This window comes from Sphaeramia orbicularis, chromosome 16 (genome assembly GCF_902148855.1).
Source record: "Sphaeramia orbicularis chromosome 16, fSphaOr1.1, whole genome shotgun sequence".
NCBI lineage: Eukaryota > Metazoa > Chordata > Actinopteri > Kurtiformes > Apogonidae > Sphaeramia > Sphaeramia orbicularis.
In genome coordinates this window covers 15,272,024-15,290,462 of record NC_043972.1, presented here as the reverse complement: position 1 = coordinate 15,290,462, position 18,439 = coordinate 15,272,024, and the positions used below count along the sequence as shown (strand labels likewise).

Genomic DNA, 18,439 nt, shown 5'->3' with positions numbered 1-18,439 from the left:
ACATCTTGATGTTTATTCAAAATTTCTATGTCTTGTATACCTATATATTTTAAATAAAGTTGAAAAAAACGGAATTATTTCCATGTATTAATAGGATTAAAGGCTCATAAGTTATTAAATATTTGATATCAGTGGATGGTTCTGTTTGCCAGATGTTCAGGTCTTTGAGGGTTAAACTGTTTTGATGATTTCATTTGAACAGATAAGGTGGGTCATATTTTTGTCATGACATGTTGAAATTTTTTCCTCTGTAGTCTTTGTGTTTGTTCACCCGGCTGCAGCTGCCGGAGGTTTTAACATCCAAAAACTGCTGAACTCTGACCAAACTGTTTTATCTGCACCTGTATTTTCTCTTTTAATGTCTCTAATATCAATCCGTAAAAGCATTAGTGTCAAGTTGAATGGTGAGTTGTAGTTGAACCGTTTTGTTTTGTTTTTTCATACAGACTAATAACTTTACTCTCAGGAATTTGAACATTTTCATTGTTGACTCATTCTCCAGCTGAAGAAAAAAATCAGCCAAACAACCATCACTGATTCTTTTATTCATCTTATTTATCCTTTATTTTTCCATGAAAGTCCAACTGAGATACAAGATCTTTTTTTCCAGCAACAAGCACTTTCAGTCAGAAAACAATTTCATGCATGTGTATTGCCACCATGGTAAATTTGCTTCTTTAATCTGCATTCAAATACAGCAGAAAACTCATATGATGAGGCTTTGACACCATCTGGATGCACTTTAACCCTCTCAAACCAAGAACAGTATTCATAGCACATGACCTGTACTAAGTTTTTTTTAACCCTTAGTATCAGGTGTAAACATTATTTCATCGACATGAACCTCAAGTTTCATTTGAAGTCACTAGTTGCTTTTCCATTGACCCTCAAATTGCGCAAATATAACTTGCGCATAAAAATTTACCTAATGGGAAAACAACAATTTCACCAAAAGTCTCATTTTTCGATTAAAAGTTTTTGCGCTGGCAAGAGGTGGTTTTTCAGGAGTAGCGCAAATACTATATCACGCAAAACTGCAATGGAAAGAACTTTTTTTTGCAACTAGAGTCAGGTGAATTAAAAAAACTGGATGTTGACGGACGTTACAACAAGCGAAGAATAGTTTTAAAAGAAACATGGCGATGTATGTGTAGACACACCCGAAAACCCAATCATTTTTTAATTTAGTACGAGATAGAGGGGAAATGTATAATAATAATGAATATATCTGTAAATCAACACCATATTTACGTTCATGTTTATGGAATGACTTCTCGTGTCATCTCGCGATAATAAATAAACACATCATCGCATTTGTGATTTAATGGAAAAACCGACATTACACACTTCTGTTTTTTCGACATTTAGTAAATATCGGTAAAGTTTTGCACAGATGTCCAATGGAAAAGCGACTGTTTTACTTTTGCATTGTCTGAGAATTATAAATTATGTAGACTATCAATTATATAGTTAGATAGTGGAATATACATCAGTTTTCCTAATCTGTTTACTATCTGTTATTTACATTGTTAGGACTCTAAACAGATGTAACCTTATCATTAAAGAAGCAAAAGTAATGTGTTATGTTGTATAAATGAGAGGTGGGGGTGGGATTTAATACATTTTCTTCTTCCCACTCCTTTTCAAGCAATACATATTGATTGATTGATTGATTGATTTTGTCATTATAAGTGTACATGGCAATTGCTATATTGTTTTAATCACCTATTTATCAATGTATTTATTCTGCTATTAGTTCCTTGTACACACAAAAGTTTAGTTTTTTCTTCTGCTTGAAACAAATGCATAAATGAAATGAATCAATGAATTTACAAGAAATTAAGAAAAATCTGTGGTAAAAATGAAATGATTTTACTGTGAAACTCATGTTTTACTTAATTATAAAGTTGAACATGAATACTCTTGACTTCCAAATTCATGTTTTGTCTACATCTAACTTTCCCTAACCTTGTTACATTCGTATATTGAGTCAAATTAAGAAATTCTAATGTTACAGTTTTACCCAGTTTGACTCAGATACCTCTTATAAGCTGAGAAACTACACTTTACCTGACACCAGATCCAAGAAAGGGGAAGCAGCTTCTAGTGTATATGCCCCACAAAAATGGAACACCCTCCCTGATACAAGTAGACTTGCCACATCAGTAGCCATTTTTAAAAACAGGTTAAAAACATACCTTTTAATACACAGCGTTCTGTTGAGTTGTGTTTGTGTGGCTATATGCACATGTGCAAGTTTGTGTGTGTGCATATGATTGTTTACTTGCAATTGCACTCTCTTTTTTATGATTTTTATGTTGTATATCTGTTGTGAAGCACATTGAGTCTGCCTTGTGCATGAAATGTGCTCTATAAAAAAAGTTGAATTGACTTAAATCATATGAAGGGATTAGTGCTTAAAAAGTTTTTGAGTTTAGTTAAAATAATCATCTTATCCACATACAGAGGTCTTGATTTTCGAGGAATAATGTTGTCCGAGAATTTGGAATTGGATTGAATTAAAAACCTTACATGTCAGGTTCATTATTACCTGAAGTCATTAGCTTCTCTAGCTGTCGCTCTAAAGTTAACTGCCAATAAGGACACAGGATGTTACTCATATTTGTTTTGTTGTGTAAAGACATTACCAATGGGAATAATGTCCTACTGTGACAAACATAATGACAGACACAGAATTCCACAAATAATGTAAGAAGCACTTATGATCTCTGAGCAGCTGCACAGATAAATTCATCTGGACATGAACAGTTTTAAGTTAACTTCTAATCTTTACAACTTTCTGCTGTATTTATGGTATAGGAAAGTTCTTGAGATCGAAACAGGGAGAAACACAAAAGAGTGAGGCAGAAAAAAGAAAAAGTGACTATTTTTAATAATTCAAGTTAAGTTGTAAATTAAGAAAGAAACTTTTCTTGAAGCAACAGAAGTTCTTCCTTTTGAAAACAGACTGCTGAAGACCTTTACCTGTCCAACGGTGATTACACTGACTGACCTGACCTCTCAGGGCTGTGTGTGATACCATTAGTACCAAGTCAGTTGTAATTAATAAACCCTGTTCTACTTTATTAGGACTGTCGGCGATAAGGCACGAAGCAATTAGCGCAAGCATGCTTCTTCCATTAATTAGCACAAGTGTAGAACATTTAAGAAGCTACCAAAGGTCAGACTCATTAGAAGGGACAGTATTTAGTGTCAGCGTCATTGTCTTTTGGTGTTAAGCTTAAATGAACTCTGTCAGGACAAACACAGAAATGAGGCTATTTATAATAAAGCTGCACCTAACAGGGCAACTGTGGGAAAACATCTGACAGAAAATGGTGAAAAATAAGATTAATTAGAATTAAAAACACCAAAAGAATGCCAAAAATTAAAGGAAAAATTTGGTTGGGATGGTTGATTCCAGGATAGTAATGCCCTACAGTGACCAGATATTAACCAAATTAAACATTGATGGTAGTTTTTGGAGATTTTTGGACTTTCTTTAGTTAGAATGGCATGACTTCCAGTTGAGTTCAGACATCATGAGGAATTAATGGGAGTGAAACTGCTGTGGAGGCATTGTGGTGATGTATCACAGATGAAACTTTGATGGAAACTTCTCTGTAAATTATTTTAACGGTGGTGGAAAGTATTTAAGTACTGTCCTTAGGAGCTGTATGATGTTATATTTATACTGCATATACTGTATTATATACTGTAGTATCTGTAGTTTAAAAGATTAAAAAATACCTAAAATGATCTTTAGAGTGTTTAGAATAAAAAGTTCTGACGCAACATCAAAGATTTCATTGTATTGTTTTGCAGTTATATGAACTGAATTCAGTCACAGCCATAGGTCGATGTGTGGGAGTAGGGAGTCAAACAGATTATTGCTCATAACGATGAAAACTAATATATAGATAATAATTAGAACTGGTAAGAAACAAATTTTATTGCCAAGGAAAGAGATTAAAAAAATGGAAACATTGCCATTGTTTACGCCTGGACACAGTTCATAGTAAAAGTTTCTTACATAAATGCATTTGACATGATAATCAACTGTTCTAATGATATTTTATCAAATCAAAAATTCCCTTTAATCATTTTGGCATAGTTATATATGTAATATCAGGCATGTATATATATATATTATATTTATATATATATATATATATATATATATATATATATATATATATATATATATATATATTTTTTTTTTTTTTTTTTTTTTTTTTTTTTTAACAGTTCTGATGGATATATTAACATAAACCTCTCCCCCAATCTTGGTGTTCTCACAGAAAAAGAAACTATAACATAACAAATTAGACATTAAATGAATTCCAGTTAGTGTGTTCAACATATTTTTCCTGGTTCATTCCACTTTATTAAGCACAATGTTAATGTCTGGTCAAAGTTTAATGCGCATCGCTTCGCTGGAACTGTGTTTAATTAAATACTTATTTCTCCCACTGTATGCGCTTTGTAAATGTGTGTTTGCTCAAATCACTTTCTCCTCTGGATATTTTTACTCTGAGCCAGCGTGCTGCCCTTAAACCATTGGGCCTGAGGATGATTTTTCTGAAACAGAAGCCGACTTTGACGGGCAGGCGTTGGCCTCCCACAGCTGTAATGGGCGCTCAGTTGGTTTTGTCCTGCTGAGAGTTTAACTAAGGGGCCGCTCGTTCTGCCCTCACACTGACAGCACCCCCCCATCCCACCCCCTCCCCTTCATACCGACCGACCACAGTGAACAGGGGATTGTCACGGTAGTTAGGTTGTACTGACATCTCTGGGTCTCATGAGACAAATGCAGACACATTCTTGGCTGCAGCGCTTCAGACTGTCATTTATTTTACAATTTCTGAAAAAACAATATGGGAAAAATGCTGGTATTATACAGAAACAATGCTTAACAGGACTAAAATATATCAGGGACTTTGAGAATTAACAAAAACTTTGATTATTTTTACACCTTTGAGTGTAATTTTTTCAACGAATGACAAAATCTAAAACTCTCTCATGAGCTGTCTTTATGATTTATCTGGACCTGACCTTCTTTTGGCATTTATCTGAGTTAGACACAGCCAATCAGGCCGAGCCGTTTTCACTTCAAAAGTGTGAAGCAAAACTGATTATGATGGAGTATCTGAGCAGGGGTCAAAGGTTACAGGTCAGCAAGGAAGTCAGCAAGAAGTTGTGAGAGCTTGTTCACAACTCGTACAGACAGCTGAGTAAAGTTCTACATCGTCACCAAACACTCATGCACATTCACAGATAGTGTTTTTATATATCTAATGGACCAAATAACTTTCTGTCATGGGTGGAAAATGTGATCCATTGCTCATGCCTTTAAGCTCCATTGAATATTTTGAGCATTTTGCCTCAGGGAATTGTAGAGCATTATTATCAATAGCCTTTTTTCACTAAAGAAGACAAATGTAAGACAAATGAAGTGGAGTAAAAATGATAAGGTCTGTCTCAGATATGTGGCAGTGTAAAGCTTCATAAAACAGAAAAACTGAGTAGAAATACCTCAAATTTGTACTTACACTGCAAAAATCTACATCTTACCAAGTGTATTTTTGTCATTTCTAGTCAAAATATCTCATCACATTTAAAATACAACAAAATCACCTAAAAAGTAACTTTTCAGTGAGATATAAGAACTTATTTTGAGACAATAGATCTTGAAAATCTTATTTCAAGAAATTTTACAAAGATAATTTTCACTTGTTCCATTAGCGGATTTTTTTTTTTGCTTGAATTAATTGAATTGTGATGAGATATTTGGAGTAGAAATGAGAAAAATACACTTGGTAAGATTTTGATTTTTGCAATGTGCAACTGTAGGATGAAAAAAGTGGCTGCTAATTTGACCGGTTTACTATTTGGGACTAGATGGGTCACTAGTGCATTAATAACAACCTAAGAGTAACTTTTCAGTGAGATAGATATAAGAACTTTTGTTGAGACAATAGATCTTGAAAATCTTATTTCAAGAAATCTGTCAAAGATAATTTTCACATGTTCCATTGGAAAAAATTTTTTTGCTTGAATTAAGCAAAAAAAATCTTGAATTAAGCAAAAAAAAAAATCTGCTAATGGAACAAGCAAAAATTATCTTCGTAAGGTTTCTTGAAATGAGATTTCAAAGATCTGTTGTCTCAAAATAAGTTCATATATCTCACTGAGAAGTTGCTCTTTAAGTGATTATGTCTTATTTTAAGTGTGATGACATATTTTGACTAGAAATGAGAAAAATACACTTGGTAAAATTTAGATTTTTACAGTTTAAGTACAAATTTGAAGTATTTCTACTTCCGTTTCTCTGTTTTATGAAGCTCTACACCTCTACACTGCCACATATCTGACACAGACCTTATAATTTTTACTCCACTGCATTTGTCTTACAGCTTTAGCACCTTTTTATTTCACTTTTTTTTTATCCCCTTCCATGTATCTCTAAATATGTTGATTTTGAGTGTTTGTGATAAACTAAACAGATTAAATGTTCCTTTATGGGTTGAGAAAATTCTCCTCCTTTTAAGATGAATAAACACCTTAAATCCCTCCTGGATTAGTGGAAAATGCATTGTTTTTAGAGCTTATGAAAAGTTGACTTTTAAGAGATACATGGTGCTTACAGAATAGCAACACTACAAACATATCTCAGATGAAGAGATTATATAGAATATGATTCATTGTTGTAGCAGCACTGTCTATAGTACTTCAAATGAGCTCACAGTTACACATATATATCAGTAAAAATTTATTAAAATAGCAGCAAAATGAGTCAAAATCAGCTGAGAAGGACCATTTTAGTGACTGATTTTACTTTTTGCACTTTAAATATATTTTGTTGTTAATGCTTAATACAGTAATAGCCTTTACGTGTAGAGAAGTAGACTCTGCAAAAAGGTTATTAATGCACTAGTGGCCTGTCTAGTCCCAAATAGGAAACCGGTCAAATTAGCAGCCAGTTTTTTCATCCTACAGTTGCACACTGCAAAATTCAAAATCTTACCAAGTGTATTTTTCTCATTTCTAGTCAAAATATCGCATCACAATTCAATTAATTCAAGCAAAAAAATCTGCCAATGGAACAAGTGAAAATTATCTTGATAAGATTTCTTGAAATAAGATTTTCAAGATGTATTGTCCATAAATAAGTTCTTATATCTCCCTGAAAAGTTACTCTTTAGGTGATTGTCTCATTTAAAGTGTGATGAAATATTTTGACTGGAAATGAGAAAAATACACTAAGTAAGATTTAGATTTTTTCCAGTGCAGAATGCAAACTCTGAATGCTAAAGAGCACTTAAGTGTTGTTATGATGAAAAACACAGTAAAAAAGAGTGTGAATACCATCTTTATATTCATCAGGAGGTCAGAAGCACAACTGCAGGAAATGCTAATGGTGAGCAGAAGTCCAGCCCTTTGACTTTATTTTGGAAAAATCGCATCACTGTCAATGATGAGAGAATAGTTGTTTTTTTTCATCCTGTTTGAATTCTTCCATTATTTAATCATATGATATTTGTCAATTTAAAAGATAACGTTACTAATCAAGAAAGTCACAGCTTGTGGTTTGTCAGACTGAAAATGCATGAATATAAAAACTGGATGTGACGTCATAGTAACTGTCTCTGCCCACAATCTGTTCAGAGTCTGAAGATACGTCTGCAGCTTCAACATGACTAGACTGTGGTGTTTTTCATCTCTTTTAATACTTTTTCAACTGTCTTGGAGATTAAGGTAAAATGTGCCAAGGCAGTAGCATTGTAGGTGTTGGTGAAGTGTACTAGATGCAAGAAGTGAAGCCCATGGTGTTTCTTAACTGCAAAACTAGATGTTACTTTACTATCTTGTAGGGCTGCATGATTTTGGCCAAAAATGCAATTCTGATTTTTTTTCCTCTAAAAACTCTATTTTTGATTTTGATTTGGGGTGGTGGTAGCGATTTAGCCTGCATGCCGTTTTTGTGTGCAGCCTGCAATGCAACAGCTGCTCCCACTCTGGCATGTGATGATGTTTGTTTGCTGAAATAAGCTGGTTGTGCTGCTGTCTTTGATACCACCATCAGGCAGAGTTTGCAGTGAGGAATGATTTAGTCTTCATTGGATTCTTCAAAGCCGTACCTGTTGCTATTTTTCATCATGAACTTCTCACTCTCCTTTGCAAACGGTGTTTTTGTACTGGTGTGTGGAGACCAAAGACTGTGGAGACCGCTCTCACAGTTAGGAGGAGGAGTCTACAGTGGCCTGGAGACACCAGAGAGATGAATTTCGATTTGACTATTACCCTTTTTTAAACATCATCCTAATTAAATAATCCGATTATGATTTAAAATTGATTAACCGTGCAGCCCTACTATCTTGGCCAAAAAGTGTTACTTTGTTAGCTTGTAAAATTAATTTGACAAACCTTATATGTGCAAATGGTGGCACAATTAAAAGGGGATTAAAAAAAAGATTTTCCTCTCGTCATTGACCACCATTAATATTATTTCTAAGTTCAGTGAAGCACACTGGAACAAGTAAGACTTCTGCTTTTTATACAGTGTCTCTGCTTCAAAGTACCCTGACCCTAAAAACAAAACAAAAAAAGAATTCACTAATCCACAATTAAGAGTTCATGTATAATTAAAGAGGTCAAAAATTGGAAATCTGATATGTTTGATACGTTTAAGCCAAATACCTGGAGTTACAGTTTTACTTTGCACAACTCTTTCCAAAATAATGCCATCTTTCTGGTGTAAAATTTTGCAGATATTAAACATGTCAAATGCTGATCTTCATGTTTGCAGATTGATATTTTATGTTGTTTTCCTATATAATACAAGTTTTTAACAGGAGTCTGAAAACTAAAATACCTTGTGCTGCAAATAAGACTTTTACTGTATGACAGATGAAGCTGTATTCTTCTGCACACAAACTATAACGTGTGATGTGTTTGGCAAATATTATTCACAATGTTAAAATAACAATGGCCAGTGTGCATCACACTGAAAGGAAGTGGTTGCCAAAGTCGTTTGTTGATCCACCCACCTCAGCCTCATACGTTGCCATAGAAACCCCCTGTTCTTTGGTATCACAAGCTGCCTGGTCAACTGACCCAAAGAAGGAAACACAGGCTGCTGAACTGCACATACAACCATATGGCATGTAGTATGTCTGCGCTGACAGTGTGCCGCTGGGAAAAAACTGCCAACAACAACAGCAAACAGTCCATTCAGTGTGAATGTTTACAAGACGACGCTGGCACTAAGATTTGAACACACAGTAAGAAACAGATGGACATTAAGGTCTAATGGGTTGCTTTTTGCTAAGAGCCAATTGTTTTTCATGCTGCTTGTCTTCACAGCAACAATGTGAAGTTCTGGCACAGATGGAGACTTGCAAAAGTTACAGGAACCTTTAAGATGTCATAATAATAAATCTATGACCAGAAAATACTCTACAATTTTGGAGAATTACCGAAACTCCTTCATTATTACCACTAGCTAATACAGGGTCACATCTACAAAAACAGCTGCTGCAATTGGCCTTTTCATCAGGATTCATGCAAGGACTGGTCAAGAATAAGCCATTAAAAGAACAGTTTGGCATGTTCTTCAACTTCTGAGAAAGTATATGAGTTTAATTTGTCCATCAGATTAATCCTCTGGTCACTAACTTTGGTGCTGAGCAGGTAGAGTGCAGCGGGTTCATGAGAGCTTAAAAACTGGACAGCTGTCTGCTGTTGCTTTAAATAAGACTGAGCTGCAGGCTGTTAAAACAAACAATAGGATAAAATGGTTTATGTAGTTTAGAAAGGTTGGATGTAGTAATCATATACTAAATCAGTGTTTCTCAACGGGGGCGGTACCACCCCCCAGGGGGCGCTGGGACACTGTCAGGGGGCGTTTGGAATTAGAAAGCTGAGAGGAGAGCGCTGAGACCGAAATGGGGGGCGTTAGTCTGTATAAGTATCAATATTAAGCAGTATGACATCCACTCCACCCCTGTCACAAAGGGGGCAGTATCTATACAACGTAAATCAATCAATCAATAGCGCCAAATCATAACGAAAGTTGTCTCATGACACTTTACATATAGAGCCAGTCGAAACCAGACTCTCAAGCCAACTTACAGAAACCCAACAGAATCTTCCAGGAGCAAACACTAAATAACGTTTGTCAGACTGACTCCCCCCCTCGAAGGGGGAGCAGGGGGCGGCAGGAGGCTGATAATGATGAAAGGGGTGTTCGTTCAAAAAAGGTTTAGAAACAGTGTACTACATGATCAATGGTGGGATGAAGTTGTGAACCAGAACACGCATTCATGGCTACTAAAACTGCCCATGAATCAATATTACATTTCTACAGCATGTATTGACCTTTCTTACCACTATTGTTGACACACATCTTTATTAAGGCGTCATCCCATTGTCTCCTTCAAACACAGACTAAGACCATTGGTCAAAATAACAGTCTTACAATCTTCACGTGCTGCGTCAGTTGATAGTTTACATTCTAGCTCTGTTAGCTTAGCCCTGTTTTTAGACAGAAAACAGCAGCAGGAAAACCACTAGTCCCCCAAGTTTCTGTACGGTTTGTGTTGTCAATAGCTGATCCATTTTGAATCATCTGAGCAATGTCAGAACTGTCATAGTTTAAACTTTAGTCAACAAATGTCAGCAACACTACAACATATAAAGACCCAAACGGCTACCGGCAACCAAAACCATCTACTGATCAAAAATGTTTAATACCTGTTGATCCACTAATCCTATCAATATATGTAAATAATTGGTGTAAAACACAGTTTGTCATCTTTTCATGATCATCAGATATGACCCATTTGGATGTTCACTGTCATCTTCAACAACTCTGATTCACCAGAAAAACCCATGGAGTTTGATAAATGACAGTGGATGGAGACACTTGGTTTATGTTTAATTAATGATATATTTTGTTGAAAAAGTCACATATTCTTCATTTTTCTCTGTGTCTGATATTATGACAATCAACTTTAATATGAGGATTTACGAAAATCTACATGATTAGTGAATTAAATGTAGGAAAACACCTGATTTTTATTGAAAAAATGCAAAATTCAGAGGATAATATGATAATAAATAGTGTTAAATCGCTTAAGAAAGGGTAAATATAGAGGAAAAATTCATTTGGGGACTGATATAAAAGTAGCACTGGGTCTTTATGGGTTAATAAGCATCATAATCAGACCCACCAGTAGAGAAGAAATGCAGCCATTTCTTTTATTTTAGAGCTGTGTCCAATGCAGAAAACAGCACCTTTTCACTTTCTTAGATTCACTGGTTTTCATCCTCAACTCAGCCTTGGTTTTAGTTTTCGGTGGCCTTGTAGACCAGCAGAGTGACTCACCAATCCCGCTAGTGGGCATATTCATAATGACATACTGGCCTGCAGCTGCGCATAAATGCAGTTCTCTATAAAACTATACCTTAATGTCAGAGCTTTTTATTCTAAACACTCAAATGGTACTTTTTGATGATTTTTGTAATATTTTAAAGATGGAGTACAACACATATCTCCTTCAAAGAAAGTATATACGTCGTGTGTATTTTTCACCCCAAAATACTTAACTTCTATTTGCTTAAATCATTTGCTTGTTTATTTAATTGAAAACAGCATAACATACATTGTGCACATGGGATTGTCATTATGTTTTCTGTTATTATGAATTGTATCTACAAAATTCTGAAATAACTTATTTTAATAAACTAAGAGCTTATAGAAGTCCATCAGTGTCATACTGTTACACTGCACACATCGGTTACTGCTATCACTGTCTTTTTTTAGTTTGTAAATAAAAAAAGAGGAGGTAATTGTGTACAGTTTGAAAAAAATGGGGTGTATAAGTGTTTTTTTTAACAATATATTGACTTTTTCTTTCTTTTTTTTTTTACACATACACTTGTAAATATACACACAATTATAGCAAGTATGTGTGTAAGTGTTTTTACTCAACACTGCAAGACTACTTATGCTTAACGCTATTGTTTAGTTAGATATCTTTCAGCAGAGATAGAAAAATTATAATTAAAAATTATATTCAAATTCATTCTTCCTCATTTCCATTTTGTCCACTCCTGTGATCTCTGATTCTTAAAGTGTAACACTCTACCCCATCCTTCCTCAGGTCCTGCAGTCTGGTGGCACCACAGGGCAGGTCCAGTGGTCCTTGGCCGGTGAGTGTGAAAGGGCCCCAAGCTGCCCCCACCGTGGCAAATGAGGCGCGTGACTCATCAGACCAAACACGGGATTAGCTGGTAATGATCTGGCAAATGGTTTTGAAATTGTAATTATGTGCCCCAGTGCTGGATCTACAGGGAGAGAAGAAAAGAAAGAGTCTGAAAAAAAGAAAGAAGCAGAATACACAAGATAATAGAGAGGTAAAATCAAGCGAATAAAGAAACAAACACTTTTAATGCACCAGTCAATTTCTGTGTAAAATACTCTCAAATACTATCAAACATTATATAACTGTGCTTTTGTTGCTATTCTACAAAAGACATGTCAAAAAAATTAACCAGAGGAAATCAGCTGAAAAAAAAAAAGTTGATCTATGCTGCCATCTGCAGGAAGCAGCATGGAAAAACACCTGCAGAAAAACTGTCAACTGATGCTTACGATGCGGCGTCTCCGTCACTGTCACAGTTTTCACCTTTTGTCATACGACTAAATTATTTTCCCAAATAACTCAAACTATTGAGTAATAAAAAGTGACAAGTTTTTTTTGTTTTTTTTTTTATTCTGTGATTTTCGCTCTGAAACTCTAATAATTAATTAATTATTAACTAATTATTAATTATCTTAATATTTGCATAAATGTGTTCCCCAGCTTTTTTCATTTCCTTTATTATAGCCTATTTACACTTTTTTTTTTTTTAAATGTCTATAAAATATCTGTGTAATTTATACTTTCTTGCACTCAAGTTATGTCTTACTCTTTAATCAAACACTGTATATTATTATTTTGTCAATTAAAAAATGCTGATGATGCCTAGGATGATTACAAAAGCAACAGCAGCAATGCAGATAAAAAAAAAAAAATGTATATATGAGCTGTGTCTTAACTGAAGAGTCTGTCCTGTGATGAAATACTTTTGTAACGTATCACAGTATTAAATAGAAACTACTTGATCAAACTAAATTACATTACAATTATTACTGGTGTTTGTACGGAAAAGGGACATTATATTTACATTCAAGGTTTTCTCCTAATGGTAATATTGTTAAAAGTACATTAGACATTGAAGCACACATGGACCTTTACTTTGAAGTCAGAGGATCCTTGAATCCTCTTAACAGATTAGACTTGCAGAGGCAAACCCTCCAGTTGCCATGATGGAATGCTGATGGACACTGTAAATACAACAGCACAGCGTGATAGACACCATGTTTCACAATGTCAGATAAAAACCAGAGAGACTCAGAGGAAGACGAAGATGAGGACAGTGAAAGTGGATCAGTCGGACAGCACAGCTCATCTCTCACCACTTTCTTCAACAATTTATTTTCAGGTGGGTTACTGGCATTTTATATGGAGGTTTTTACTCACTATTACTTTTCAGGCTACGTCTTCTTTTGTATTTTAAACTATACCACCAGGCTACACAACTATATAGATTTTCTCTCAATTTGCTCGTCTTGTTATGATAAGAAGTCATAATATGTGGATGCAATGTCACTTTCCCAAAGTGTGTCACAATTCCAGTTTTGAGGGGTAGTGACCTATAATTGCTCTACCATTCAACTATATTCTTCAGTAGTTTTGTGGTACAACTACACGCATATACGTGATGTTAAATTAATGCTTGAAGTTTTTTGGGTTTTTTTTGGGTTTTTTTAAGGAATTTCTTGTTGTGAAAGGAAGATTTGGTTAAGATAACAAGCAAATTATTGACATATATTATTTGAATGAATTTCCTTCACCAAAACATTTAAAAATCAACCCCGAACATTATGGCACAGACTACTATAAATTTCGCTAGTACAGTAGTTTCATGCCAAATTTTTTGAGTACAATTTAGTATATGTTTATGTTTATGTTTACGCATTTGGCAGATGCTTTTTTCCAAAGCGACTTACAGGGGAAAACCAATTAAATCACTCAATCAATCAAAATTTTATTTATATAGCGCCAGATCACAAAAAAAAGTTATCTCTTGACATTTTATATATAGAGTTGGTCAAAACCAGACTCTAAGTCAATTTACAGAAACCCAACAGAAGTATATTTAGTGAAATTGTCTGAACGGTAGGCAAATTTGCGAAATGTAGGATGGTAGGGGAAGTGACTTCCTTTCTTGCCTCTGACTGGCTCGAAAGGCTCTTCTCCTGTTGTGTGTTGTCCATGTGCCTCCATATCCATGTGTCTGTAACTGAGAAAGACTGCTCATTTGTACCGTCCATGTCCCTTCAGATCAGATATTTGATTTAAAACTTAAAACCCTGTTGTCTGCGTCTCAGCCTCAATGAGCCGACCGAAACATATGTCACTGTCCTGTGTGAGTAAAGCACAGTAACAATAATAACCACTTTACTATCCACAGATGTGGAAATTTATCTTTAGCTTCACATGTAGGTTTTAAAAATCAGAAGTATACAGAATAAACACACAATATTTTATTACTGTGAAAACAAACAATCAAGACTCATAATAGGACTGAGGACATACATCATATCACATGACATGTCGCGTAGGCTGCACCATTTTGAACTTACAAGCTATCGGTTGCTATGAGCAACAGCATAGCACAGACATGCAGGAAAGAGCCATATGAATCAAGATTTAAGAAAAAAATGGATAAGGCGGCAGCGAAAGCAAGGGGTTTCTATCGGGAGAAGCTCAACATGACTGCTAAGCAAAGGCATTTGGAGAAGATCAGATATATGAAGGATATAGACCCATATGAGCTATCAGTGTTCACCGGTGTCCGACTGGTGCAGGATCTGGACTCTGCCACCCTGTACCTACATGCAGCTAGTTAACTATCTCGTTTTTGGTGTAAGTTACTACAATGTGCAAGAATGCAAAAGCCTTAAGTCCCCTGACAGCTATGAACAGTTTTGCTGTGGCTGGGTTCAAGGTTTGGCGATCTCCAAGGCCGATGACTGTGAAAACACTGTGGTGGGGTCAAAGGTCAGCCCGTGGATAGTGCACTGTTTACATGTTACAATCAGGGGGGTAGTCATGGTGAAATACTATCAACACTGTTTCATAGTCAACAGACAGCATCGTTTATGTTTTTGTTTCCTTTCCACATTCTTGTTTCGTGTATCTGTGAAGTGACTGGGGTTCGAATCTGGTTTAGTGATGGCCTGGTTAGTGTGTTAGTGTGTGGGAATTGTACATGCATTAAACTAATTGGAAACCCAAAATAACGGACCTCTGGGTCTCTACATTTGCGGTGTCAATCACAGGAGTAACTGGAACAGTTTTTAACGCAGCAGTGTCTCCCAGGGATCTTCGATTTTACAGACAATTTACAAAAACAATGAAGGCACTGCTTAGGGACTGTTGAAACCTAAGTTATTACACTTTATTAGTAATGTCACTGTTTGTAGGTGCATCCTAAAATACTCCTATTTGGTATGATATTCCGCCCACTTTGGCTACCTGATAGCAACACAAATGTATAAGGAAGTCTCGACATTGAACAACAATATTGGTATAGCTAACGGATCTTATGAGGATCATATCCTTACAGGTTTTTTCTATGGTCATAAAACAAGCAAAACACTGGAACACGTAAAAATATTTACCTGGAGTTCTTCATCAGGGTGACATCCCAAGAACTTGACTGGTTGACTGGAGGCTGAGTGAAAAAAACACCCAAACAGACAGAACTAAAAGTGAAAAGAAAAAAAAAAAAAAAAAACAGCATGCACTACAACTTAATCTCTTGAATCTGGTTTGTGCTTCATGTGATTTTAATGCATTTTAATGCAGGGGAAGCACTGACCAAACCATTTCTTATAATTAAGTTGGAGCAGAGGGGGGCGGGGTTAACGCTATCACCTGAAAATACATGTTGTAATATCTATAAAACCATAACAGCACAAACCAAACTGTTAACAGCACAAACGAAGCAAAAACCAATAAGACCATTTATCCAGAGATTTGCATTGGGTGGGGGGCCAACTTCACACAGGTTGTTAACCTGGTTGTAATGGAGCCATCTGCAACCCTGCATGATCTCCACAGTAGGATTCCTGGGCTAAGAAGAATGTGTGGTAGGCTTACTAGTACAAAGCTCCTCTTGATGGTCTGAGTCTGTTGTGGGCTCCGTGGTGGAGAAGCCTGGATCTGCTGTGACAGAGCTGGAGGTGTCAGCCAGAGAGGATGTGCAGCTACTTCCAGCCCTCTTTCTTCTCCTCTTCAACCTAGAACCAAAACACAGAACAATCAACAAATATTAGTTGGCATGTACTAACATTATTGGTAAGGTCAAATGATAGCAAAAAACACACAGGGTTACCTGTCCAGTTTTTGGCTGCTTCCATTCACTGACTCTGCTTTGAAGAACTGAAGAATATGGGAACAAAGCCTGGACTTTGTGGATCCATACATGCCTCCTGATGTAAGATGTCATCAATTCTTATATTATGGGGTCCCATGGCTTAGCTAAGTTTGTGCTCAGTCCGAATGTCAACATATCACACATATGATATTACTGTATGCCCCATACACTAATATGTACTGAGTGACATCAGTGGAACCAGTGTAGGTATTTACTGTCTGCGTTGTGTCCTTTGTTGTGTGTCATCCCACAGGCTGGGAGAAGGAGGAGTCTCAGGTAGAAGCCCAAGGCACATTTAGTCTGAACGGAAAGAACATACAGTCGTGGAAAAAATTATTAGACCATCAAAAGTCATCAAAAACAATGGTTATGCAATCAAGTACTAACTCCTTTGTGTGTCATGTGACTAAAACAGACAGAAAATATGGAATGCCGAAAAGCACTGTTTTTAACAGTACAATGCCTTAGCTACTGATGGAAGATAATAATAATAATAATAATAATAATAATAATAATAATGGATTAGATTTATAAAGCCGTTTTCTATGAACGCATACTCAAAGCACGTACAATGGATCCATTATTCATTCACTCTCTCATTCTCCCTCTGGTGGTGGTAAACTACATTTATATCCACAGCTGCCCTGGGGCAGACTGACAGAAGCGTGGCTGCAAACGTAGTTTCAATTATCCCTCAGAAAACATTCACCTTAACATAGCATTGTATTGTATTTCACATTTTATTTTTAAAAGGTTCTTGTTGTTGTGTGGCCACGTTAAAGACATCTGAAGACATCTGTTTTATAACATAACCCCATTCTCACTTTTTCACAATTTACATCTTTACATATATCACATATTCATTTATTTTACAGGTTTTGTCAAATAAAAACATAATAGTTCTATTGTGGCCTGATGTGACCTGTGGCCTGATGACCAATAAATTACGCACAACATCAGTGACATGAAGATAATCACCTTTAATTCATCCAAACTGTCCCATTTAGAGTGTGGTCATTGTTCTGAATTGGACTTGGAGTCACTGTAGTCTGCCACCAGGTATGGGACTCCTCCAAACCTTTGGTCTGGAGCCTTCTGCGGTCCTTCATCAGACCGCCCACCCATCACTTACTGTCCGGTTGGTGATGAGCTAACCGTTATCAAGACTCATATAGGATTTCATTTTCACAATCATGAAAAATGTTTAAAATGAACATCATAGTGGAATGGAATGTAGTATTATTTCTTTAGCAGAAAGATTTTGAGTCTGGATTTGAATAATGAGATCAAGGCACTATTTTTGATCATGGAGGGTTTTTTACTCCATAATGTGGAAACTTTGAATTTGATATTAAATTGACCCAGTGTTGTATGTGAGAATTGACTGTGACTGTTAGTGGACTGCCTCCTAATGTATGCATGTATATTAGAATTAAACAAGAACCAGTTATAGAATGTTGTTATTATTATTATTATTATTATTATTATTATTATTATTACTGTTGTTGTTGTTAACCTCTGTTCAGTGATGACATGCATCTACTGGCACCTTTCAGCTTGAGTGGCAGCCTTCTGTAGGGGAACGGTAGAAGGCAATACACCGTCTCATGTTAATGACACTGTTTGTTGACATGACGTCACAGGCTGCGACAGTCATTGTAGTCTTTACGTGGTTGTGAAGCTACAGGCACTGAAGTTAAATAGCTAGCCTGAGTCATTTGACAGCCACTAAGCAGCGTTTATTGTTTTCATGTAAATTAACATGGAGGACAGTACTTAAATCGAAGCTCAATGTGTCAGTACATAATTTCCCGTTAATTTGTACGTCGGTTCGCGAAATGTCTCGTTAGCCTAGCTTAGCCTAGCCTCTTAGCTAAGCAGCACT

At 35.9% G+C, this 18,439-nt stretch overlaps 1 protein-coding gene and 1 long non-coding RNA gene across 2 annotated transcripts in view; both read left to right on the top strand.

The window, feature by feature from the left end:
• The first annotated feature begins 3,629 nt into the window (after positions 1-3,629).
• On the top strand, positions 3,630-10,552 carry LOC115435957 (uncharacterized). The gene is made up of 3 exons (XR_003937759.1): positions 3,630-3,642; positions 3,921-3,936; positions 10,475-10,552. It is a non-coding gene; the product is annotated as an uncharacterized LOC115435957 (long non-coding RNA).
• Positions 10,553-13,358: 2,806 nt separating this feature from the next.
• Positions 13,359-18,439, top strand: part of cyb5r4 (cytochrome b5 reductase 4) — a 28,706-nt gene continuing 23,625 nt past the window's right edge. Inside the window, exon 1 of the mRNA XM_030158329.1 lies at positions 13,359-13,551. Coding sequence (XP_030014189.1) covers positions 13,437-13,551 — 115 coding nt within the window. The 5' untranslated portion in view covers positions 13,359-13,436. The remainder of the gene's footprint in view (positions 13,552-18,439) is intronic.